This window comes from Pyrus communis, chromosome 16, assembly GCF_041283825.1.
Source record: "Pyrus communis isolate YQ-2024b chromosome 16, ASM4128382v1, whole genome shotgun sequence".
Classification (NCBI taxonomy): Eukaryota; Viridiplantae; Streptophyta; class Magnoliopsida; order Rosales; family Rosaceae; genus Pyrus; species Pyrus communis.
This window is the reverse complement of record NC_142580.1, coordinates 5,192,959-5,219,685: the sequence shown is the minus strand read 5'-3', so window position 1 is coordinate 5,219,685 and position 26,727 is coordinate 5,192,959. Positions and strand designations below refer to the sequence as shown.

At 35.9% G+C, this 26,727-nt stretch overlaps 5 protein-coding genes across 5 annotated transcripts; 2 read left to right on the top strand and 3 right to left on the bottom strand.

The window, feature by feature from the left end:
* Positions 1-1,341: 1,341 nt before the first annotated feature.
* LOC137731030 (spermidine synthase) lies at positions 1,342-5,047 on the top strand. Its single transcript, XM_068470083.2, has 9 exons — positions 1,342-1,672; positions 2,804-2,880; positions 2,974-3,096; positions 3,284-3,388; positions 3,643-3,715; positions 3,812-3,883; positions 3,971-4,166; positions 4,574-4,685; positions 4,769-5,047. The coding sequence occupies exons 1-9, from the start codon at positions 1,489-1,491 to the stop codon at positions 4,832-4,834; spliced, it is 1,008 nt and encodes a 335-aa protein (XP_068326184.1). The 5' UTR covers positions 1,342-1,488; the 3' UTR covers positions 4,835-5,047.
* On the bottom strand, positions 4,905-6,224 carry LOC148689857 (uncharacterized). Its single transcript, XM_088687855.1, has one exon. It carries the CDS (start codon positions 6,083-6,085, stop codon positions 5,093-5,095), a length of 993 nt encoding a protein of 330 aa, XP_088543981.1. The 5' UTR covers positions 6,086-6,224; the 3' UTR covers positions 4,905-5,092.
* Positions 6,225-9,687: 3,463 nt separating this feature from the next.
* LOC148689856 (uncharacterized) lies at positions 9,688-11,159 on the bottom strand. The gene has a single exon (XM_088687329.1). It carries the CDS (start codon positions 10,874-10,876, stop codon positions 9,878-9,880), a length of 999 nt encoding a protein of 332 aa, XP_088543455.1. The 5' UTR covers positions 10,877-11,159; the 3' UTR covers positions 9,688-9,877.
* Positions 11,160-21,813: 10,654 nt separating this feature from the next.
* On the top strand, positions 21,814-25,010 carry LOC137731067 (putative carotenoid cleavage dioxygenase 4, chloroplastic). The gene is made up of 2 exons (XM_068470138.2): positions 21,814-22,760; positions 23,821-25,010. The coding sequence occupies exons 1-2, from the start codon at positions 22,067-22,069 to the stop codon at positions 24,918-24,920; spliced, it is 1,794 nt and encodes a 597-aa protein (XP_068326239.1). The 5' UTR covers positions 21,814-22,066; the 3' UTR covers positions 24,921-25,010.
* On the bottom strand, positions 24,968-26,711 carry LOC137731068 (uncharacterized). The gene has a single exon (XM_068470139.2). It carries the CDS (start codon positions 26,195-26,197, stop codon positions 25,238-25,240), a length of 960 nt encoding a protein of 319 aa, XP_068326240.1. The 5' UTR covers positions 26,198-26,711; the 3' UTR covers positions 24,968-25,237.
* Between the last annotated feature and the right edge of the window lie 16 nt (positions 26,712-26,727).

The window sequence follows — 26,727 nt, the reverse complement described above, 5'->3', positions numbered from 1 at the left end:
AATCACAATTATAATTTTTCATGTTTTAACATTTTGATTCTTCATACTACTTAATGTTATGATCTAATGATATTGTTCTCTTTTTATAAGTTAAATTATAAATTCAATTACGTATGTACCTTTAATGCAAGTAATATATCGTTGTATTAAAAATCACATAAGTTAACAAAAACTCTACTATTATAATCCGACGACTTTGCTGCCCCCAAGCCCCAAATCACAGCAACCAGCCATATAAAGCCACCGCCCACATCAATTATTCGAATAATTTCTTCACTTTATATTGCAGAAAACAAAAAGTTAAAAAAAAAAAACAAAAAACCAAAACAAAAAGAATAAACAAATCAGTGGCAAGATTGGTAAAATACCCACAAAGGAAGGACGTTTATTGTGCAAAGAGCAAGTGCGTCAGAGATATCATATTCTGGGGAATATTTGTTTTTTCCAACAAAAACAAAAAGCCGAATTCAGCAAACCCTAATTGAGAACCTTATCATTTTATATTGTACCTTCAGAAAAATAAAGGAAATTTTAACGAAAAAAATTTTATGTACTGTTTACTTTAATAAAAAAAGTTATATTTTTAAATTAAAAAATCAATTCTGATATTATTCACTTTACTTTTTATTTTATCTTTATAGTTAAAACTCAAAATTTTCGATATTTTTTCTTTAATTTTTGAAAAAACAAAAGAATAAATAATAAATAAATATAGTCAGAGTCATAGTGAAAGTCCGAAAGTAGGAAAGAAAAGCAAAAGCAAAGCACACAGCCAACCGCGTCACTACTAAGCACAACAATTCGATTCTTTTTGTGAAAACTTTTCATCGGGGCTCGTTTGCAGTTGATTTTAAAATGATCAAAAATATGTTGCGATAAAATAATATAGATTTTAAAAGTACTTAAAATGTTTCTTGTTAAAACACCGATTTTATATGCTTTTTGTACGAAGCATTAAAGTATTAAGAGTTGATTCAAAAAATATTTCTTTTAAAAACTTTTTCAGCAATTTCAAAAGTATATCAAATAAGCCATATATAATATCTCTTTTAGAACCGCTTCCAATCATTTATATAAATTATTACATTTATAATACGAGTAAAGGGGTAATACTACATACTAGTGGCAATTACCATTTTTGACCTTCATTTTTTAATTTTAAGAAAATCTCGCAATTCATTATTTACAATTAGACCACTAGCTCCTGGTTTGTAGTGATAATCACATTGAAAGACACACTCTTTTTGTGTTGCACCCGAATAATTTACCAAACAATATTTTAATTAAATTTAATAACCTGAATTAACATGATTAATTATTAAAGAATAAAATAATATTCGTGGCATTATATAAAGCAACCAAAACCGAGACTGAATGGTCTCCGTCTCCGAGTGTCCTTAAACCGCTTGGAAACTCGCTCGCTGGCGGCTCGCTCATTCATATCGCCTCCTTAGGTTTCGTTGGTTCATACCTTTGGTGCGTTTGGCCATGGCGGATGAGATTGTCGTGGGGTCCGCTGATTTGCCCGTGAAGAGGCCCAGGGAGGAAGAAGAGAACGGCGCGGAAGCTGCTTCTTCAGCCGTGTCCATGGAGACTGACGGTGGCAAGGAGCCGGATTCTGTCTCCGCTGTTATTCCCGGCTGGTTTTCTGAGATTAGCCCAATGTGGCCAGGTTGGTTTTCTCTTCCATTCCCATTTATTTTGTCGCTATAACTTGTGTTTGGAAGCTCAGAAATTGTGGGAAAGTTTCCAAATAGTGTATTTATAGCTATAAATTTTATGAAACCATTGGTGGGTTTTCTGAATCGTTGTTTGTATGCCTGTTAGGGATTAATGCTTGCTATTGAAATCTTGGAAATGGGGTTTTGCACAGAATAACAGTTTAGGCTGAAACTAATAGATTGTGCCATTTTATATGGACCACATATTGGTTTGTCAGAGTAATATTGATTATTCAGTTTTTTGTTAGATATTCAAACACATTTATTAGTTCATATGCTCGGTTCGTGTTGATAATTATAGCGTTTCTTTCTCCAAAGTCACATTAGGTTTTCACGTCGATTTTCGGCATTGTTTTAGTCTACGTCTGGGCCTTATGTGTTAACTACATTGTAGTGTTTGGGAATTGAAGAGAAAATCAAGAAGAACGGATGAAGAGAATGATGAACACAGAGATATTAGAGAGAGAGAGAGAGAGAGAGAGAGAGAGAGAGTTTAGAGAGAGAAATAGGATTTGTATTAACTAACTAAATGAAGATTACACACTGTTTTTATAAAAGAGAAATCCTAACAAATTTACTAACTGTATTACTAACTGTATTACACTTGTACCCTTAATATTATGTTCCATGAAAATCTGTGTTCAATTGCCTTTTTCGTGAAGTTCTAGATTTGGGGTCTATGGTATTCCAAACCCAGGAATTATAGCCTATAGGATATAGAGCATATGATAAATTTCACTCCTCTGCTTTCTTATATGTCATCAAGTGTTGGAATTCGAGGTATACTGCTTGATGTTGCAATGCATAGCAGTTATGGGTCACTTGCAAGGATGGTCACATGCTGCAATTTGCACTCTTTCTAACTACAGTGAATAATTTCTCAACCATTGTTTGTTCATATTATAGTGCGTATTGCTTGATGTTTAAAACATAAGATTAACAATCAGATGCTTAGCAAATGAAAACAAGGTTTAATCGGTGTTTTGTTGATTGTTTATTGTATCTTCCCATTGTTTGGTAGACTGATTATAGAACTAGACGGCATATTGTATGGAAATTGATTTATACATGATATTATGCAGGAGAGGCACACTCCTTGAAGATAGAGAAGATTTTGTTTCAAGGAAAGTCCAACTATCAGAATGTGATGGTCTTCCAGGTAATTGACATTTCTCAGAAGATGTTAGTGTTACTTTTTCTATTCACATCCATTTCTAATTGTCTCAATTGATTCCACGATTTCTGTTTACAGTCAGCGACATATGGAAAGGTTCTTGTATTAGATGGGGTGATTCAGTTAACTGAAAGGGATGAATGTGCCTATCAAGAAATGATTACTCATCTCCCACTCTGCTCAATTCCAAACCCAAAGAAGGTTAATATTGTATTCTGTTGAACTACCATTTACTAAAACTGTGCTTTGACTATTGTTTTTTAAACAATAAACTGCGAGTGGTTTGAGCATTGTGAGTCATTTTTGAAGTCTAATACTTTGATGAACCCTGTTTCTGTTTACAATCGGTTCTGTCTATTAATCATCTTTCCAAATTGGTTTTCTTTAGGTTTTGGTTATTGGTGGGGGAGATGGTGGGGTACTGCGGGAAGTGGCTCGCTATGCTTCGATTGAGAAGATTGATATATGTGAGATCGATAAGATGGTGGTTGATGTAAGTAATAATGATGATATCTTTGGGCTTGTTCTGTTTGTTAATTTTAATGTATCAATTATTCAAAGTAGCTAGTGGAATATTTTGTGTACACATAAATTTGTTATTCGAATGAATTTTCTTTGACTGGAACATGCATGTTAACATGTGGTTCTCATTTGACATAGCGTCTGTCAATATGCACAATAGGACTAGAGACTTCTGAATTTTATCGGATGAAATGATAACAGATTTATTATTCTTCTGCATTCCAGGTGTCTAAACAGTTTTTCCCTGATGTGGCTATTGGATATGAGGACCCACGGGTCACACTTCATGTTGGTGATGGTAAGATCAGCTTTTTCTTCGTCTGTCGAATTTTTCTTGCCTTTCATTTCGTTTGTTGCAAATGACTTGCTCATAAACTCTCTCTTAATACCGTAGGAGTTGCGTTTTTGAAGGCCGTTCCTGCAGGAACTTATGATGCGGTAATAGTGGACTCTTCTGACCCAATAGGTATTAATAAGAAACTACATGCATCTCACTCCTAATAGAAAGATGAGAGTTGTGAGTTTACTGGTTTTAATGCTTGTTTGCAATCAGGTCCTGCAAAAGAACTTTTTGAGAAGCCCTTTTTCCAGACGGTAGCTAATGCTCTTCGTCCAGGAGGAGTTGTGTGTACACAGGCAGAAAGTATATGGCTTCACATGGACATCATTGAGGATATTGTGGAAAACTGTCGTGAGATATTCAAAGGTTCTGTCAACTACGCATGGACTACAGTCCCTACATATCCAAGGTATCCTCTCTCTCTCTCTCTCTCTCTCTCTCTCTCTCTCTCTCTCATGTACACACACAGGTGTACAAGGATGTGCCTGCATGACCACATTTGTGTTTATGACTTGTTTAATTGCGGTTTCTTTTTTTTTTTTTTTCATTTTGCAATATACTAGGTGGTATGTTATCACAGCTAATGGTTTCACAATATTTTTTCCACAGTTAGCTTAATCTATTGTTTGTTTTTTCTGAAAGCGATGATTCTATCACTTACACGGCCATCAGTTATAAATTTTCTTCCACTATCACAACTTGCGTTGTGTTGTATGTAGTAGGGTATTATCTATGTTGGTTTGCTGGTCCGTCTTTAAATCTGATTGGAAATGTTCTTATCTTACTGCTGTTTTTGCTTTTTCGTTTCTGTTTCAGTGGGGTGATTGGTTTTATGCTTTGTTCTACCGAGGGACCTGCTGTGGATTTTAAGCACCCTGTGAATTCAATTGATGCATCAAAACGACCCTTAAGATTTTACAACTCTGAGGTGTGATTTTGCTTTTTCTTGTTTTCGCTGAGCTCCGTCAACATGATCCCTGTATTTAACTTTTTTTTCTCTCTCATTTTCAGATTCATACAGCTGCTTTCTGTCTGCCATCTTTTGCTAAGAAGGTGATTGACGCAAAAGCAGAGTGAGGAAACACTTTCAGTAGCATCCAACAAGCAGATTTGTTCTTGCCGAGCACCTGCTTATGCGTAGTTGAAATAGTTGAATCCAGAGCAATGGACCATGGAATAATTTGATATTTGAATTGTTGTTCCCAATTGGGATTATTGGAGCTTTAGTAGTGATATCAACAGTGTTTTCGAAGATCGTCTTATATATATGAAATCTTGTTTTTGCCTCCATTTAATCTTAAATTAGATCATATTTTCCTGCAAATGCGTGACTTTTCAACAGGTCCGGACATCAAGTCCGTCGTCTGGCGGAACTCGAACCTCATACGCCGTTTTGGCATTCCTCAAATCGTTGTCTCCGAAAGCTTCATCGCCTCCTTTCCTCCCCAAGCTCTGCCTTCTGCAGTTGTTGAAGTAAACCACGAAGACAACCCACTTCATCACATTCACGATGCAGAAAACTCCCGCATGAGCAACAACTCCGTTCCTCCTTCCACAGCATGCGAAAAACCAGCACGACCCTCTTAAACCGAGTCCGAAAACAGAGAAAACGAGTGAAATAACGAGTCCTTGACGCCGTCGCCGCTCGCTACCTCCGATTAGAGAAGCTGAGAGCATCAATGCATTGGCTCCATTTTTATCCTCCAGTACTGAAATCACAATTGCCATGCTCCATATAGAGCTCCATTCTAAATATTTTGCTAGCAATGCCATACAAGCTGCCCTATAAAACACTCCAAAATACATATTATATTTACCCCCTAAGTTCTTCAGTATTACATAGTAGATTGATGCTAACCATGTTGATCCAAGTAGAGTACAAGTTGAGAAGAAAAGAACCCAGATGGACGTGACGACGGTGCCTCTCAAACCGGCTCTGATTGCCGGTTTTCGCTCTGGACGATGGATCTTTGATGCCGAATCAACGGTCACATAAACGGAGCAAAGCTCTAGGAAATGAAGAGGCACAAGGTAGAGAATTCCCAGTTGAGTCAAGTCGTTGGAAAATATAATGATCGTTCTTGTGGCTGTATGGAGCAGCGCTTGCCAACCGTACCCGAAGGAATCGGGGTGTTGATGGCATACGAATTCCGAGATTCGGACCAGGGTTTTCTGGAGCAGTAGTTCATAGTAGAGTAAGAAGCAGAAGAGAGGGAGAGAGGAAAGAAAGGTGAGCAGAATAAAGTGGGTATTCTTGTAGGTTAAGTTTAGAGGTTGTTTCAGTATGTCAAAGAACTTTTGCTTCACCATGATATGGTTGCTTTCCATATCGACAAGCTTCACTAACTACAAATAAAGCAGGGGATGCTTCATTACTTATATGAAGAGGAAGTGATTTCCGTCCAAGCGCATTTGTTTTCAATCCAAATGCCCGAAATAAACAAGCGTGCATGATTAAAAATGGGATTTGCGGAAAGCACTTCTCATGTAAAAAGATTTATTGAGCAAGTCAATCACAATGGATTGAGAAGACTTGGTTTGGTTTCAACACAGTTGGCATCAAGTCATCGGCTTGGTTGGTATTTGACAATGATACTATACCTGTTGGGGAATGAGGTTTCAGCTTCCACCCATTGACATTTGACTTAATATTGTCTTAAAAACGAAGGAAAAATTATTGGTAGACCGTCCGTTTAGATCATATTTTATAAACTTTATAAAGTGACGGTGGATAATTGAATTCCATAAGTGAAAGCAAATACAAAGATTTACTTAGGAAGCTCTTGAAATTTTACGTGGACCTTACAAAGCTCTTTCGAAGCAGCATGACGATTGGTATATAAGAAATGAGGAGCAAAGGAATGAGGGTGATGTCACAAGACTTTTACTGACGCATCATCTCTTGAGAGGGAGGGCCAATCAAGAACATTGGCTTTTTAGTGTAAAAATATGGTTTTTCGTTAAAGTAAATAGTAACGGGAGTATTTTGTTAAAGTTCTCTTAAATGAAAGGAAATCTTGAAACCCTACGGGTGGAGGTGGGATTCTTTATAGCCTTTTTTTTTATGCATATCAATACTCTGAAATCCTACAAAATCTCTAATTTAATGAAGTCCTTCAAAATATGACTTTTTGAATACCCTATAGATTTGTATGAACTCTTTAAAAGTCTTGTAGAATTCTAGTCAACTACACTTGGATTTCGATGCATTGACTGTACCATGATTTCAAAATCTTTTAAAATCCTCTTTTATAATCCTAGTTGATTGCACCATGATTCTTAAATCTCTTAAAATCCTTCCAAATCGTAATTTGACTAAGCCCAATAAGGGTTTCAATATGCTTCTTAAAAAACACTCTTAGTGAACTTATGAGTAGAGTTTTTTTCGACAGAAAAAGCCCAAAACGAGCCCTCAATCGTTAAAAGTTCTCTTAGGGGAGTAATTGTTAGGTTTAACTAACCATAATGGTTCCACTTAGTAATAAGATTTAGTGGTATTTCTCTTCACTTGTAAGTGAGAGGTTTTAGATTTGATTCTTGCCAAAGACGAATTTGAACTACATTATTATTGCTCACCTATTGTGAGACTTAGCCCACACCTAGTTTAAATAATATCGTTTGTTCAAAATAAAATATAAATAAATAAAAAAAAGGAAAAAAAAAAAAAGAAAAAAAAAAAGCTAACCAGAATGGTGTATCACATTTTTAAATATATTTATATTAAAATCTCTCACTTATAAGTGAAGAGAAATGCTATTGAATCGTAATCCTGAGTGGTTGGTACATCACATCTTTAACATGGCTTTATTATTTGGTCATTTGTTGCACGACTTCTGCATATTTGAGCCCAAAAGAAAACATGTCTAATGATAAAGCCCAAAGTAAGAAATATGGTAGCCCAATTGTTTCCAAAGCATTCTGGACTAAGGAGGCCCAATGTGCTAATGTGGAATCTGAAACTCGTGATGAAAATACAAATCTTGAAGCTCCACTTCCAAATGAACTAAAAAGTTGCAGCAAAAATGTTAATACAATATATGGGAGAATAAATTAATTGTGATCTCGCAATTTACGATATTCAAACTTAACACTTCGTATTTATAAGTAAAGAGAAATATCATTAGGCTGTATCTTTTCAACTATTTAAATCCCACATTTTGCAGTTGCGTTACCAAATCACGTGGACAACCCATGTGATCACAAGAAACACACAACCCTTTTAAAAAGAGAAAAACTAATGAAAAGAGCTTGAAAACTTTGAATTTTAATCAAAATGACAAAATGGTGTAGTAAGTGAATAGTATCAGAAGTGACTTTTTAGAGTAAAAATGTTATTTTTGTTAAAAGTGAACATTATCGGAAGTGTTTCGTTAAATTCCCTTAAAAAAGTCCTTCCCTCCCGTTTGGGACCATTTTTTTCTTTTAAATTGAGTCTTCTTCATTTTAAAATTGAAGTTTCAGTCCCTCACTCTACACGTGAGGATAGATTTACAAAGTGAAAACATAAGCACTTGCCACTAGTAATATGTTTGGATGAGAGAAATAAACTTGAAATTTTGACAAAAGTCAGAATTTATAACTTGACATGTTCATAAACATAGAAATTTAGAATTTTCTCTTGAAAAAAAAAAAAACTTGGAATTTGGAACCTCCAATTTCGAAATTTATTCTATATAAATGGTCGTTATTTCTAAACTTCTTCGAGTGAGAGTTTAAAAATAAAAAAATTATGTATTCAATTTTTAGAATGAACTACAAAACATTAGGCAGCATGATCTTAAATGCACTAGATGATCATTACAGAAATTTAAACTGCCTCACTTAAGTTGTCACTTCTCATTACATCCTCTCATTCAAATGTACGATAACAGAAGATCATAAGGCATTCTCTTATGATTTTTAGTGTCTCCCAATTTTATTTATTTTTATTAAAAGTATCTAATTGTCTGTTTCTCAAAAAAAAAAAAAAAAAAAAAATCATAATTCAAAGTCTAGACAAGTTGATAAGAAAAGAACAAGATGAATGTGACGCGAGTGCACAGAAATTCAAAATTAAATGCACTCTAGTGACACAGCAACTAATTGTATCCTTTACTGTCATTTTCGCTTTCTATATCTGCAACCAATATCCTCTAATATCGTTAAATATAAAGATAATAAATAAAAGATTATATTTAAAATTTGCAGTGTGGTAAAGATTGTAGTGTCACTTAAAAAGGTTCATTGTCAAACAAAATCATGCACAAGTTTTTCTTGGAATTTAGACCCATGGGTATCACACCACATTATTTCCAAGTAGAAGATTGATACTTAGATATTAGTCCAAGTATTATACAAAAATTGTTGATAAGAAAATGACCAAGATGAATGCGACAAGGGTGCCCCTCTAAATTCAATGTGGTTTGTTGACACACTCAACCTGGCTACCATTCATTATCCCTTCATGTATCTTTGATCCAAAGTAAATGGGCCAAAATCAGAATGAGATTTTTAAAATATGTTTGGTATTCTATTTGAATGCAATTTTTTAAATTCAAAAACAATTTTCAAGTTTTAGACCTTAAAAACTTGTTGGTTAGGAATATTTTCAAAAACTGAACTCAAGTTTAACTTAAGAAAATAGCTTCTTCTTCTTTTTTTTTCTTTTAAAACACCAAAAGCGAATTTTTAGAGTTTTTAAACTGAAAATCCATTAAAAACATGCATACCAATAAAATATGTAATTAGAGAGAGATATTGTGTTCAGAGCATACTAATAAAAAATGAAGTGAGAATTATAATAGAAAGGTACAAACCGTCTTTTTCAAAGAAGGTGATTGACGCAAAAGCAAGGTGAGGAACACTTTCAGTAGCATCCAACAAGCAGATTTGTTGTTGCCGAGCACCTGCTTAAGCGTAGTTGAAATAGTTTAATCCAGAGCAATGGACCATGGAATAATTTGATATTTGAATTGCTGTTCCCAGTTGGGATTATTGGAGCTGTAGTAGTGATATCAACAGTGTTTTCGAAGATCGTCTTTCCTAATGACTAGTTACAGAGATGGTTATATATATGAAATCTTGTTTTTGCCTCCATTTAATCTTAAATTAGATCATATTTTCCTGCAAATGCGTGACTTTTCAACAGGTCCGGACATCAAGTCCGTCGTCTGGCGGAACACGAACCTCATACGCCGTTTTGGCATTCCTCAAACCATTGTCTCCGAAAGCTTCATCGCCTCCTTTCCTCCCCAAGCTCTGCTTTCTGCAGTTGTTGAAGTAAACCACGAACACAACCCACTTCATCACATTCACGATGCAGAAAACTCCCGCATGAGCAACAACTCCGTTCCTCCTTCCACAGCATGCGAAAAACCAGCATGACGCTCTTAAACCGAGTCCGAAAACAGAGAAGACGAGTGAAATAACAAGTCCTTGATGCTGTCGCCGCTCGCTACTTCTGATTAGAGAAGCTGAGAGCATCAATGCATTGGCTCCATGTTTGTCCTCCAGTACTGAAATCACAATTGCCATGTTCCATATAGAGCTCCATTCTAAATATTTTGCTAGCAATGCCATACAAGCTGCCCTATAAAACACTCCAAAATACATATTATATTTACCCCCTAAGTTCCTCAGTATTACATAGTAGATTGATGCTAACCATGTTGAGCCAAGTAGAGTACAAGTTGAGAAGAAAAGAACCCAGATGGACGTGACGACGGTGCCTCTCAAACCGGCTCTGATTGCCGGTTTTTGCTCTGGACGATGGCTCTTTGATGCTGAATCAACGGTCGCATAAACAGAGCAAAGCTCTAGGAGATGAAAAGGCACAAGGTAGAGAATTCCCAGTTGGATCAAGTTGTTGGAAAATATAACGATCGTTCTTGTGGCTGTATGGAGCAGCGTTTGCCAATCGTACCCGAAGGAATCGAGGTGTTGATGGCGTACGAATTCCGAGATTCGGACCAGGGTTTTCTGGAGCAATAGTTCATAGTAGAGTAAGAAGCAGAAGAGAGGGAGAGAGGAGAGAAAGGTGAGCAGAATAAAGTGGGTATTCTTGTAGGTTAAGTTAAGAGGTTGTCTCAGTATGTCAAAGAACCTTAACTTTTGCTTCACCATGATATGGTTGCTTTCCATATCAACAACCTTCACTAGCTACAAATTAAGCAGGGGAGGGGATGCTTCATTACTTATATGAAGAGGAAGTGATTTCCATCCAAGCGCATTTGTTTTCAATTCAAATGCCGGAAATAAACAAGAGTAGATTTGCGGAAAGCACTTCTCATGTAAAAAGATTATTGAGCAAGTCAATCACAACGGATTGAGAAGACTTGGTTTGGTTTCAACACAGTGGGAATCAAGTCGTACGCTTGGTTGGTATTTGACAATGATACTATACCTGTTGGGGAATGAGGTTTCAGCTTCCACCCATTTGTCACTCGCCATATCAAAATATCCGCATACAAGTGTCATGAAATTTGTTTTTTTATAAATTAGGGAACCTAACATTATTTTGCCACTTGTACGAGATTTGTGTATTTTGGCAATGATGAAAAGATGTACAATAATTTAGGTTTGTCGATGAGTACGGCCCAACATAAAAATTGGACATACGATGTGAATTGAATTTTGCACAATTAAGGTATGACAAGTGGCAATGGTGACGGCTGCATGCTGTGCATCTTCTACATGCCTCGTGATTTATTATCATCATCAATTCCACCAAGAGGTGGATAATTTTTTTTATTGTGCTCGAAATACGGCATGTACATCATGTGTCTTTACATAAATAGAGGAAAATTTTATTTTTAAGTTGTTAATCTTTTTGACACAAGTATCTTACTAGAGTAATGCTATTCATACCATGTTTTTATACCACATTTTCAAACCACCTTAGATGGCATTTTATGTGGACAACCACATCATTTGAATTAATCAGATTTTTAAATTTAGTTCATTGTTTAATAAACTAATAATGAAGAAAAAATAGTTAATTAAATGATAATTGTGGTATACGAGGAGTCTTTCTTATTCCTTTCCTTGGGCTTTGCAAATTTTTTAAATGATGTGGCTGTCCACATTAGATGCCACCTAAAATGGTATAGAAATGTGATATAAAAACATGGTATGAATAACATTACTCATCTCATTATTTATAAAGTGAGTACCACCCATAAATACATTGAAAAATCTCACTAAGAGGTGGGAGGTAGGCCCAACATCGACATGGAATGGAGAGAAAAGGATCCTCTCTGGATCCTCTTTATGGAGATTCTACGATCCTCACATCCTAACCGTTCATCATACATCGTGCTACCAACTTTTGTCAGGTACTATTCGTGTTTAATTTAAAATAAAAAAATTCAAATGATTTTTGACTGAACAATGTACAATAAATGACTAAGATGTGAGGATTCTTACTATTTGAATCCGTATGAGATCTATATCAGGAATGGAGACCTATCGTAATTGCACATGGCACAGTTCATGTGTTCCATTTATACCTTCAGAATTTGTGCGTCCTAACACCTAAGCATGTGACTCTTTTTGTCGGCTGGACGAGGACTCAGGAGGGTCGACTGCACCAAGGTGACTCCTGAACCGCCATTATTGCTTCAAGAAACTTGAAATTTAAGTTTAGAATTTATTTATTACATATGTAACGTTAGTGAGTTAGATAAATAGTTGAATTTTAATTAACCATCAAATGCATTTTATATTTCATCATTATAAAAAGACAAGAGTTTATAGCTCATCGCATACTCAAACTGACCAAATTTTTAACCGGTAATTTTGTAGCATTGTTATAACACTTGTATATGGATTGAGTATGTTATGGAACATTGCCAATTAGTTTTTAGGGTATACCTGGTAGAGTTGCTCACATTCTAACGTTGAAGAGTAATGTTATCAAAACCGCTAATAACAACGTTGGCAAAAATATAAAAACATCTGCAATGGGAACCCTAAATGGAGTTCCTACAACAGTATAGTCCTTACATTTAGAGACAAAAGGCTACCAATGGGTCATAATAGAAGTATTCAAAGTATCTCAATATATGAACTCGACGGATACCTTAAAGAAATCCTCAAATGCAAGGACTGTATGTATAGACTCAAGGAGTAGGCCCACTGTTGATTTCAAGTGGGAAACAACCCCACCCACATGAGAATGCCTCATCTTTTAGGAATTTTTCTCTTTTTGAGAATGCTATACAATAGCTTATCTTTTCTGTTTTTTTGTTTTTTTTTTCTGTAGTTTTTCTCTTCCAAACATAGATATAACTTTTAGTTTTTATCAACGACCACAATACTCCAACGAAATATTTCCTCAAAGTTATCCAGAAGCTAGAAGACAAAGGTGATGAATATGCATGGTTCTAACCTTCTAACTTTTGTTTGACCAAGGGAAGAAGGGACTCAAGAAAGCAGAATCACAGTCAACCACGTGTGTGGGCAAAGATTGTGTTTTGTGGGGGCAAAGATGGGGCGCATGAAAATTGGGCGCGTAAGATGAGGCAGACTCGACGCATGAAAAACGAGACGTGTTTCGTGCACGCAAAATGAGGTGATGTCAACGCACGATAATACTTCGCACGTAAAACGAGGCAGCCTAACGCATTCAAAACAATGCGATCCTAGGTGCATAGGTCAACCATTGTTGCTCGCACGAAGCATTGGTGTCAAAGGTGGAGCATATATAAGTCATTATCAATATAGGGTAGGTTTAGTTTTAATCTCACGGGTCAACCATTGTTTCCTGTACTAACCAATTGTGAGATCAACGCACGGAAAACAAGACGTGCTTCATGCACGCCAAACGAGGTGAGATCAACACATGAAAATACTTGGCACACAAAACGAGGCAGCCTAACGCATGCAAAACAATGTGATCCTAGGTGCATAGGTCAACCATTGTTGCTCGCAACAAAGCATTGGTGTTAAAGGTGAAGCATATATAAGTCGCTATCATTATAGGGTAGGGTTTATTTTTAATCTCATAAGTCAACCATTGTTTCCCGTACGAACCAATTATGTTGGGGGTAGGGCATTTATAGGGGATAGGTTTAGTTTTAATCCCATGGCTCGACCGTTGTTACCTGCATGAAGCATTGGTGTCAAGGGTGGGCATTTATAGGTCGTTATTAATAGGGAGTATGGTTTAGTTTTAATCTCAAGGGTCAACCATGGTTGGCGGGATGAAGTATGATTATCGAGGTTGGGGCATTTATAAGCTGCTATCAACCATGATAGAATTCACACAAAAGTCGTAACTTTTAATTCAGTAACCCCTTCTTTAAATAAATAAATAAATAAATTTAAAAATAAAAATAAAAAATTTCTCCACCATGTTGTTGCGAAAAGAATTCAAGTGCACTGGGCACTAAAATGCATTGAACTCAGGGTGTTATGATTCACACGCCCCTAAACACTGGAACTGAAGGTGTTACTATCCACACGTCGCTAAACCCTGGACCTCATGGGCCTCCACTGCTTTTACTGCGCCTTAGGCCTTCCCGAGGGCATGAGTTTAGGCTGCGTCTCCCTGCACCTAAACCATTAATTTTATTTTAATTTTAAATTTTTTAAAAAAAATTTTGTTTTTCCCATACCATAACACCAAACTATCATCTTCATGTTCTAGAAAATGTGTTTTCGATGAAATTTTTTTTATAATCCATGTCAAAAAATCTGCAAACAAGGATATAAATCTTAATCTAAAAGAATTTCAATCTAAATAAAGTAATGTAGGAAGAAAAAAATATTCAATGGGAAAAGAAAAAAAAAATAGAAAAGGATACGATCGGTACTGGGATACTGATTCTCTACGGAAGAAGTTGCTCATAAGGTAGCGACTATGAAGAGATTCAGTCGCTAGTTTCATACCGATGCGCCCATTTTCATTTTTTTTTCTTTTCCAGTTTTTTTTTCTTTTATTTCTCTTACCATAACAACAAACAATAATTTTCCTGTTCTTCAAAATATATTTTTCCGTACAAAACCTATTAAATTCATATTTAAACACTTGAAATCAACGAACAATAATTGGGCAAATGCAACTCTACCCCTACAAAATGCGTTGGCACCCAGCTCATTTAAAATATTGTTATTTTTTTATAAAATAATAAAAAATAATTTTAATTTCGGATAGGATTTTTAACCAAGTTTTTCACGTCACGTGTCATTATCCGAAAGTACTATTTTGTGAATAGATTTCCGATAAGATTTTCAACCAATCCTGACGTGCCACGTGTCACTATCTGTTTACAACAATTTACACAAGATTTTGCCTCATCTCTAGCCGTTTCCCGTGCCATGTTCAATCCCTTCTCGTTCTTCAAATGTGCCGCCTTCCTGTTCGGCTGAGTCTGCTTTTGGCAAACTGTGTAGGCGGATGCCATGCATGATAACTTCTGGACCGGTTGGCACAAGTTTGTATCTGGGACAATCTTTGATAACATCCCAACATTCCCATTTGGTGAATGATTTGTTGTTGTTCTTCGCATTGTAGAATGCTTGTGCTTGTAGTGTCTATAAAATGCGGGTGTAACACAAATAAATTAATTAAAATATTGATGTGGGTGGAATACATATAAATAAATAAAAATATTGTCACCTGATCCGCTAAACTTTTCCCACTACTTAGATTAGTGGAAGCATGAGAGAGAGCATTTTTCCAACAAGTAAAGGATATGTTGAGTTTTTTCCAAAGACATTGAAGACCTTGACTATTTCTTGTGCGATCTCCAAGCCTATCGCAAAACGCTTTCGTAATTCTGGTCCACAATTCTCGCAACTGCATCTCATTACCCATAAACAGGTCATGAGTAATTTGAACCCAACATTGGCACAACGTAACATCTTCGATGAGCTTCCACGTAGCCATTTTTTCACAAAAAAGTAGATGAAAGTGTTGAAAATATTTAAATGTGGTGTAAGGTGGAAGATGATGGTTAGGTATTTATAGAAAAAAATAATAATAATTTCTTTTTTAAATAATTTCTGTATTTTTAATATTTTTTAAATAATTTTTAATAAGTTAATTAATCTAGACCGTTGGATTTCAAAAAGATTCAAATCCAACAGCCCAGAGTGGACACATGTCTAACGGTCATAATTCTGACCGTTTTGTATTTTTTTTTTCGTTTTTGGGCGAAAATTGTGGACCATTGATCTTGGAATCGGACGGCCCAGAATGCACCACGTCACTAGCCGTTGGGTTTGAATTTCAAATTTTTTTTACTGTTGGAAATCCAACGGTCTAATAAACTAGCCGTTGGAAATCCATTGGCCTAGAACGAGCCACTTGGCTTCTCCCCAATCCAAGTTAGTGCGCTGATACGGCAGACCCCGTCGTGCTTTTTCTTGTTGCCAATGCGCACCCACTCACGCATGTGTCCCAAATGCCTGATGCAAAAAAAATCAGTGGGCTTATGCGACATCATGCTGACGCCAATGTGATCTCACATGGGTCGGGCCTTTGCCCAACACATTTTGGGCCAGCCTAAAAGCTGGCTTGGGCTAGGTGCCAGCCTATTAGGCTTGGCTGGAGTGATTTTGGGCCAGCCGAAAAAATTAGGCTAAAGTTGCTCTAAGAAATGAGGAGCAAATGAATGAGGCGATGTCACAAGACTTTTACTGATGCATCATCTCTTGAGAGGGAAGGACAACCAAGAACGTTGGCAGCAGAGAATGATCGATATCTTTAATGAAGAAGACTCCAGTGTGATTCAGAAAATAGAGGGATTACATGAAAGGAAATCTTGAAATCCTACAAGTGGAGGTGGGATTCTTTATAGCCTTTTTTTTTTATGCATATCAATAATATGAAATCCCACAAAATCTCTTATTCAATGAAATCCTTCAAAATATATGACTTTTTTAATATCTATAGATTATGAACTCTTTAAAAGTCTTTTAGATCCTAGTCGACTGCACTTGGATTTCGATGCATTGACTGCATCATGATTTCAAAGTCTTTTAAAATCTTCCTTTATAATCTTAGTTGACTGCTCCATGATTCTTAAATCTCTTAAAATCCTTCCAAATCGTAATTTGACTACGCCCAATAAGGGTTTCAATATGCTTCTTAAAAAACACTTTTAGTGAACTTATGAGCAAAGTTTTTTTGGACAGAAAAACCCCCAAACGAGCCCTCAATCGTTAAAAGTTCTCTTAGGGGGTAATTGTTAGGTTTAACTAACCATAATGGTTCCACTTAGTACTAAGATCTAGTGATATTCCTCTTCACTTGTAAGTGAGAGGTCTTAGATTTAATTCTCTCCAAAGGCGAATTTAAACTACATTATTATTGCTCACCTATTGTGAGACTTAGCCCACACCTAGTTTAAATAATACCGTTTGTTAAAAAAAATAAAAAAAACTAACTAACTAACTAACTAACTAGAATCAGGTGCATCACATTTTTTATTTTAATATATTGATATATTTCTATTAAAACCTTTCACTTATGATTGAAGAGAAATACTATTGAATCGTAATACTGAGTGGTTAGAATATCACATCTTTAACATGGCTTTATTATTTGATCATTTGTTGCCCGACTTCTGCATATTTGAGCCCAAAAGGAAACATGTCTAATGATAAGGCCTAAAGTAAGAAATATGGTAGCCCAATTGTTTCCAAAGCATTATGGACTAAGAAGACCCTGTGCTAATGTGGAATCTAAAAATATTGATGAAAATACAGATCTTGAAGCTCCACTTCCAAATGAACTAAAAAGTTGCAACAAAAATGTTAATACAATATATGAGAGAATAAATTAGTTGTGATCTTGCCATTTATGATATTTAAACTTAAGACATTTTATATATAAGTAAATAAAAATATCACTAGGTTGTATCTTTTCAGCTCTTTAAATCCACACATTTTGCAGTTGCGTTACCAAATCACGTGGACAACCCATGTGATCATGAAAAACACACAACCCTTTAAAAAATGGGAACTGTAACAAAAAGTTTCTGGTACTGTTCACTTTAACGAAAAACCACACTTTTACAATAAAAGGTCAATCCTCGTACTATTCACTTTACCTTTTATTTTGTACTTATCGTTAAAACTCAAAGTTTTCAAGTCCTTTTCATCAGTTTTTCTTTAAAAAAAGTCATTGCCTCCCTTTTGGGACCATTTTTTTTCTTTTAAATTAAGTCTTCTTCTTTTTAAAATTGAAGTTTCAGTCCCTCACTCTACACGTGAGGAGAGATTTACAAAGTGAAAACATAAGCACTTGCCGCTTGTAATATGTTTGGATGAAAGAAATAAACTTGAAATTTTGACAAAAGTCAGAATTTATAACTTGACATGTTCATAAACATAGAAATTTAGAATTTTCTCTTGCAAAAAAAAAACTTGGATTTTGGAACCTCAAATTTCCAAGTTTATTCTATGTAAATAGTCGTTATTTCTAAACTTCTCTGAGTGAGAGTTTAAAAATAAAAAAATAAAAAAAAGTTATGTATTCAATTTCATTGTTTTTTTTCTTTATAATGAACTCCAAAACATTAAGCAACAGGGTCTTAAATGCACTAGATGATCATTACAAAGATATATAAACAATTGGTTTACCAATGACTCGTTGTCACTTCTTATTACATCCTCTCATTCAAATGTACGATAACAGAAGATCATAAGGCATTCTCTTATGATTTTTAGTGTCTCCCAATTTTATTTATTTTTATTAAAAGTATCTATTTGTCTATTTCTCAAAAAAAAAAAAATATATATATATATATATAATAATCATAATCCAAAGTCTAGACAAGTTGATAAGAAAAGACCAAGATGAATGTGATGCGAGTGCACCGAAATTCAAAATTAAATGCACTCTTGTGACACAGCAACCAATTGTATCCTTTACTGTTGTTTTCGCTTTCTATATCTGCAACCAATAATATCCTCTAATGTCGTTTTCACTTAGGAAAACTAATGAAAAAGACTTGAAAATTTTGATTTTTAACAATAAGGACAAAATAAAAGGTAAAATGTATAGTACCACGATTAACTTTTTAGTGTAAGAATGTGGTTTTTCGTTAAAGTAAACAGTACCAAGAATTTTTCGTTAAAAGTCCCTTTTCACTTTCTATATTTTCCTTGCGGAGAAATTTATGAGAATTTTAAATATAAAGATAATAAAAAAAGATTATATTTAAGATTTACACTGTGGCAAAGATTGTAGTGCCATTCAAAAAGGTTCATTGACAAACAAAATCCTGAATAAGTTTTTCTTGGAATTTATACTTATTGGTATCACAACACATTATTCCCCAGTAGAAGATTGATACTTAGATATTAGTCCAAGTATTATACAAAAATTGTTGATAAGAAAATGACCAATGGTGCCCCTCTAAATTCAATGTGGTTTGTTTACACACGCAACACGGCTACCATTCATTTTCCCTTCGTTTATCTTTGATCCAAAGCAAATGGTCCCAAAACATCTATATCTCTCTTTCTCTTCTCTGATCCTCTCTTTCTTTCTTTCTTTCATGTCTCCTCTTTCTTCCTCTCCTCCGACCCCTTATCTTTGGATCTTTTTTATAGTTTAAGTTTTAAGATTTGAAATAATTTTAAATTTCATACCAAACAAGTTTTTGAAGTTATTTCAATAGATGTTCTTAAAAAGTGCTTTCATAAATGATGAAATTTTTGGAATAGGATACCAAACAGGTCCTTAGTTATCTCCGGTTGTATATTTTTTGTTTTTGTTACCCTTATCAGGTTACTTAATCACGTATCAAGAGAGATGAAATTAACTATCCTCAAATGTATATTCCATGTGTCCACAGTTCTCGTCAAGGTACTTAGGCTTCATTTGGTAACTCGTATAATGAATCGGATATGATTAATTATACGGACTCGGGTGCTTGGTGCACTTCGGTATAAAATAGTCAGGGAATTAATAACATGGTCCAACCTCTTTTATACAGTCAACACCAGCTTACTAATACTTTCGAAAGGCAAAGGATAATTAGTCCAGACGCTAAATCAAAAACACGTTGCGCATTCTCTCTTCCATCTTTCGATCAGAAACACGATGCCGTCTGGTTCTTCATCTTCTTCTCCAACCCAACAACCTCTTTCTAGGTTCTCAAAGCTTCGAACCATAATCTCCCTATCTCTCTCCTCTCAATCTAGAAATTTTAGCGACTTTAGAAATTCTCAATAGTTGTCTAACTCCTTGGAAATCCTCTCGAAGCATAATCTCTCTCTCCTCGCTCGATTTGGAAATTTCAATAAGTTAGGAGAGAATTCATGTTATTTTTCGGTTTCAAAGGATTAGAAGCCATGAAGATGATGGCTTGTAGTCGATGGTGAGAAGCACAATGGTGGCGGTGCTATGCTATCTTTTTTTTTTTTTCAACTTTTCTTATGTGTAGTTGCCTTTTTTCTTCATTTTACCATCAATCATTATTTAAAAATTATTAAAAAAAATAATAATTATAATCTAAAGTTCTGTTAATCCAGCATACAATCAAACATAGTTGAAATTAGGTTTTGCTCAAATTTGGGAGATTTTTTTATTTGCTTCTTATTTTGAAGATAGGATTTGAAAGTCTTTAGGTTTATAGATAAAAACAAACATAGTATAAATAATACAACTATTAGTCTGATGTTGCACCAAACGCTCGACTAATTTAGTCAGTACTATCCGATGACTATTCTTATCCGACTGAAGTAGTCAGTACAATCCGACCTGCCAAACGAGGCCTTAGTCACATAACTCTTATTACGTTATTTAGTCACGTAATGAGAGAGATGAAATTAACTACTCTCATATGTATATTCCATGTGTCTACCGCTCTTGTCAAGGTACTTAGTCATGTAGTCATCACAAAAGAGATGAAATTAGCTGTCCTCATACGTATTTCTCATATGTTTATTGCTCTCATCGCGTTTCTTGTCACGTCTTAATTATAAATAAACTCAACTATCTCCTACTGTACGTAGCATGTGTTATTACTCTCATCACGTAACAGAAAAGATAAACACAAAATAATATACAACCGAATACAGTACAATTTGGCATCGTTAGGTCAAGTAATCACGTAAGAAAGAAGAGAGACAAACGAAAATATTGGAGAAATTAGGTTCTCATCCTTCCTTTTGCTACTCCATTGATTAAAATCCTATTCATTTTCAATTTTTGATCAAGGTCCTTGGGTATTAATAACATCATTAATTATTTCAATATAAAATATTTTTTTATTTCTAAATATATTCATTTAATGTTAAAAATGTTACAATTAGTATACTTATATTTATGACTAAATTTTTTATCATATATTTTTAGTTTTAGTTTGTACCCATTTTTAATTTGTAATTCTTTTTTAATTTGTACCAATTTTCTTTTCAGTTTTAATTTGTACCCATATATTAATTTCTTTTTGTGCCCATATTTTTTAAAGTTTATTTGTATTTGTACCCATATATATTTTTTATGTGTACTTTTTATTTTGCTAATTACCCATTCATGTAAAACATTTTAATCTTAAAATGTACTCATTCTTAAATATACCAATTTGTTATATGTAAAATGTACAATTATTTATATAAAATCTATTCAATTTTTTTCTAATCCATTTTTAAACTTATATGGGTATATTCTTTTTTCTTTGATTTTAAAATGCATCCATGTCAAGTTTAATCGAAGAAATTTACTAATGTTATTAAGCTTAATGTCTCTATTTTTTTTTTTTTTTTTTTTGGTGATTTTGAAGAATGTACCCATGTTTAGATACAATTAATTTTTTGGTTAATTTTGATGAATGTACCCATGTTTATATACACACACAATAGTATATTTATATTTTAATATTTTTAATCCCACAAATTATGGTTTTTTATTTAAAATCTCATTTATATAAAAACCTAAAATTTCTAATTTTTAATTTAAAAAATATAATAATATAAATAAAAATAAATTATCACATTAATTCAGAAACCTTGATTAAAAATTAAAAATCAACAAGATTTCAATATTCATAATTAAAATGGCATCCACAATCTCCCGAAAATACTACACCATAAATTGGAATGTAGATTCTCTCCAAAGCACGGCAAAGGATATGAAATTATTACCTGCAGATGTGTGGTTTGAAGTCTGAGAACCATCCATTTGGGAAGTGGCACAGATATAGCAGAAATGTGGTCCCTCTACTGTACTTGGGCCAGAAATGCTTTGGTCCTCACACCCCATGGAAATATCCCAAGCTCCCAACGCCCTTTATTTATTCCGACCAACAGATCTACCATTTCTCAGCAAAATCCAACTGTTGGGTTTCGTTGTGAAGATCAAAGATACCAGATATGGATGCCTTCTCTTCCTCCTTTCTATCTACACTTCCCACTCAAAAGATATCAGTCTCTCCTGCCATAACATCCCCCAAGCTCAGCAGCATTTCCGCTGTCAGAATTGAAGAAAGACCCACCTCCCAACCACCAGCTTCAAGGCCGCCGCCGCCGCCGCCTCCGAAAAGCACTCCACAGCCTCCGCTAGAGGCGAAGACAGATCGTGCACTTCAAAACAATGCTTCAACTTTCACTGCGGCAAGACAACAAAGTTCTGCGCTACCCGCAGTGATCTTCAACGCTCTGGACGACTTCATCAACAACTTCATAGACCCTCCAGCGAAACCCTCAGTGGACCCCAGGCACGTGCTCTCCTACAACTTTGCTCCGGTTGAGGAACTTCCGCCCACGGAGTGCGAGATCATACAGGGCTCCCTGCCGCCGTGCCTCGACGGAGCCTACATTCGCAATGGCCCGAACCCGCAGTACCTTCCGCGTGGGCCCTACCACCTGTTCGACGGGGACGGAATGCTTCACTCCGTTAGGATCTCTGGAGGCCGGGCGGTGCTCTGCAGCAGATATGTCAAGACCTACAAGTACACCGTTGAGCGCGACGCCGGCCACCCTATTCTTCCCAACGTCTTCTCCGGCTTCAACGGCCTCACCGCTTCCGCTACACGTGGCGCTCTCTCCGCTGCCCGCGTCCTTACAGGCAGGGTCCGCAATACCTTATAACAAAATTTTTAATTTATATTTCTTTCTTTCACCAATAACACTAATATTTTTCTAGATAAATTAAATTTTATAAACAAAATGACACAAAAGTTAATGATTAAATTATTACTTAGTTTTGATTGATGTGCCTATTTCATATTAGTAATACATCATTTGGTTTACAAATGTAATATTTAACATTACTTATTAAGAAGTAAGAATGTTAATCAACACTTAAGTAATAATTTAATCATTATTTTATGTTATTTAATTAATAAAATTTGACTACGAATTTAATTTTTATAGCATTATCCAAAAAAATATGCATAAATAGAACTAAATAAAATTTTCAGTGAAAATGTAAAAAGAAGTAATACTAAATAGACAATAAATTGTGTAAAAAGATAAATATAGTGTTGTTCTAAACCAAATTGCAAATCAAATGATATGTCTCTAATAAGAAACAAGTCAATTAATTAATACTTAATTAATAATTCAAACTTCTACAATCATATTATTTGGTTTGCAAATTTAAACTTCCAAAAATAACATTTTTGACCTGACAAGTTGTCCCTGCTATGTTTCTTGAGACGAAACCACGTTTTTTCTTTTCATCCCAGGTCAAAAAAAGGACGCCGTTTTGGCCTTGTTTTTTTTTTTGTTTTTTTCCTGAAAAACAAAAAACACCGCACAACGCCCCAATCGTCAAGCATAGGGGCGGAAGCTCGCTCTTAGGCTGGATTTTTAGGGTAGTGATTGTAAAGCCTTCTTTATCTTTTAATTCGTATTGAATTTATTTAATTTAAATGTCACAAAACAAGAAATTAGTGCACCAACAGAAAAGGAAAGCGGGAAAATCACTTGCCATACTTTAATTACTCCATTACTAAGTTACATATTAACACAGACTAAATTATGAACCTAACTCCTACTATGGTTCAAGTGCATAGATTGAAGCTGTTACTGTCACACAAGTTTTTGGTCAATTCTTATTAACTTCCAACATTTTACACGTAATTTCTCTTGATGCAAATATTAAAACGTTACTTTGTCTACAGGCCAATTCAATCCTGCAAATGGCATTGGTCTTGCAAACACAAGTTTGGCTTTCTTCGGCGACCGACTTTACGCTCTCGGCGAGTCCGATCTCCCTTACTCCCTCCGCCTGACGTCCAACGGAGACATCGAGACTCTGGGACGCCATGATTTCGACGGCAAGCTCTCCGTGAGTATGACAGCTCATCCGAAGGTAGACCCTGAAACGGGGGAGGCATTCGCCTTCCGCTATGGCCCTATACCGCCGTTTCTAACCTACTTCCGCTTCGACTCGAATGGCGTGAAGCAGCCGGACGTGCCGATATTCTCCATGGTCACTCCGTCGTTCCTCCATGACTTTGCAATCACCAAAAAATATGCCATATTTGCTGACATACAAATTGGGATGAACCCTATTGACATGATCACTAAAGGAGCCTCCCCTGTTGGTTTGGACCCTTCCAAAGTGCCGAGGATCGGAGTGATTCTGCGGTACGCGAAGGACGAGTCCGAGATGAGGTGGTTTGAGGTGCCGGGTTTCAACAACGTACATGCCATCAATGCATGGGATGAGGAGGATGCTATTGTGATGGTGGCACCAAACGTTTTGTCAGCAGAACACACAATGGAGAGATTGGAGCTTGTTCATTCTTTGGTTGAGAAGGTTCGGATTGATCTGAAGACGGGGATTGTGACGAGGCAGCCGATTTCAACTAGAAATCTGGATTTCGCCGTGATCAATCCGGCTTACATGGGGAAGAAGAATCAGTATGTGTATGCAGCTGTGGGTGATCCCATGCCTAAGATATCAGGAGTTGTGAAATTGGATGTGTCTAATTCGGAGCACAAGGAGTCCATTGTGGCCAGCAGGATGTTTGGCCAGGGGTGCTACGGGGGCGAGCCGTTTTTCGTGTCCAGAGAGCCCGAGAATCCTGATGCGGACGAGGACGACGGGTATGTGGTGTCCTATGTTCACGATGAGAAGGCAGGGGAATCGAAGTTCTTGGTGATGGATGCCAAGTCTACTCAGCTTGACATTGTGGCTGCTGTGAGGATGCCCCGGCGGGTGCCTTATGGCTTCCATGGACTCTTTGTGAAGGAAAGTGATCTCAACAAGTTGTAGTTTCATATGTCCCCATATTGCAACATAGTAAAATGCTACACAAACAATTATAAATATGGAATATATTGCACATCGTTTACCAAATACAAACAGTTTAGTGCTAATAACACTGATACCTTTTGGATAAAACCCTACACCTGAGCGGGACTATGTTGCACAACGGTAGTACAAGGGCAACGTAATTATATGAAACTTTTTCAATCAAAGTGATACATAAAGCGATACAAATTGAGCCAGAAGACCTAGTTTATCTGCATAATGCGAAAACTGATGGATTGCTGTTCCTAACTGAGCTTTGGAGTTTCTGATCATGAAATTCATCCACAGTTTTCACTTGTCTTACCCTTCATCGCCGACTTCTTCTCGACAGCCCGGTTCTTGCAATCGCAGAAATATATCGTGCAGGCCACCCACTTCACCACATTCCCAAAGCAGAACAAGCTAATCTGAGCAGCGAGACCAACATAATTAGTCCTTCTTTCGTAGCAGCCAATGTATATGCAAGGCAACCTTAAAATTGCTTCCCAAGCAAAGAAAACAAGCATCAAAAGAATCCCCTTCCACTCACTACCGCTGCTAAAATATATCGCTAGCGCAAACGCCTTGATTCCATGTGTCCCCTCCAACACTGAAATCACAAGACTGACATTCCACACAACACTCCATGCTAAGTAAATCGTAAGCAGTGCTGTAAATGCCGGCCAGCACCAAACAGAAAAGTACAGTCCGTACATTACTGGCTGGAAGACAACATAGTACGTTGCGGCTAACCATATCAATCCGAGAAGCGTACAGGTTGACAAGACAAGAACATAGACAGATGTAACAAAACTGCCCTTCAATCTTGTTTTGTCAAAGGGTATATGTAGCATTTCCTTGAAAGTCTTCGTTGATCTCTCTTCTTCATAGATCTTCGATGCCAAATCAACGATCAAAATCACGGTGCTGAGCTCTAGGAGATGGAGAGGCACAAGATAGAGAAGACCGAGATGAATGAACCCAGCAGAATAGTCTTTCATTTTTCTGGCTGTGTCAAGAGGTACGAGCCAATAGAAGTCAAGATCATCGGGGTTTTGTTTTAGAATTTCTGAGATTTCGACCATGAATTTTTGGAGAACAGATTCATAGTAAATCATGAAACAGAAAAGAGGAAGGGAGGTGAGGATTGCGAAGACAAAAAAATTGGTGTTTTTGGCAGAGATTGCAAGAGCTTTTCGGAGAATTCCGAAGGCTTCTAGCTTCGGATTCTTCACCGTAAGGTTGCTTTCCATCTCCATACTTTCACTTCCAGGCTCAATCCAGAGAGTTTCAAATACAACTGTGAGTTTCTAAATGAACATGAAGTCTTTCTGTAAGCAATTAGCAATGGGGACAAGTCCAAGTCAAAGTCCACACAAACCATTCACAGAAAGTCTTTCTTGATGGTTTCAGCCTATCGAATATTTGAAGGAGAGCCAATGGTGGACTTGACTTATAGACTTTAAAGTTTCGTTTGCGTCTGCTTTTGTAAAAAGCAGTTTTGTTCATAAGCACTTCTCTAGAAATGCTTTTGATAGAAACACATTGAAATTTTTATTAAAATTCAAGCCCTTGGAAGTACTTCTACAGAAGGCTCCTCTGCTAGCCAAAAGCATTTTTACGCTTTTGATTACCAGAGTACGCTTTTAGCTCTTCTTTGCTGGGTGCTTTGAAAATCTGATTAGACAATACATTCGCCTTAGCAACGAGGCTGCGAATGGCTAAATTCTTGCTATTTTTTACTCAACAGATTACTATCTGGCTTAGTTTGGCATCTCCTATCAGAAAG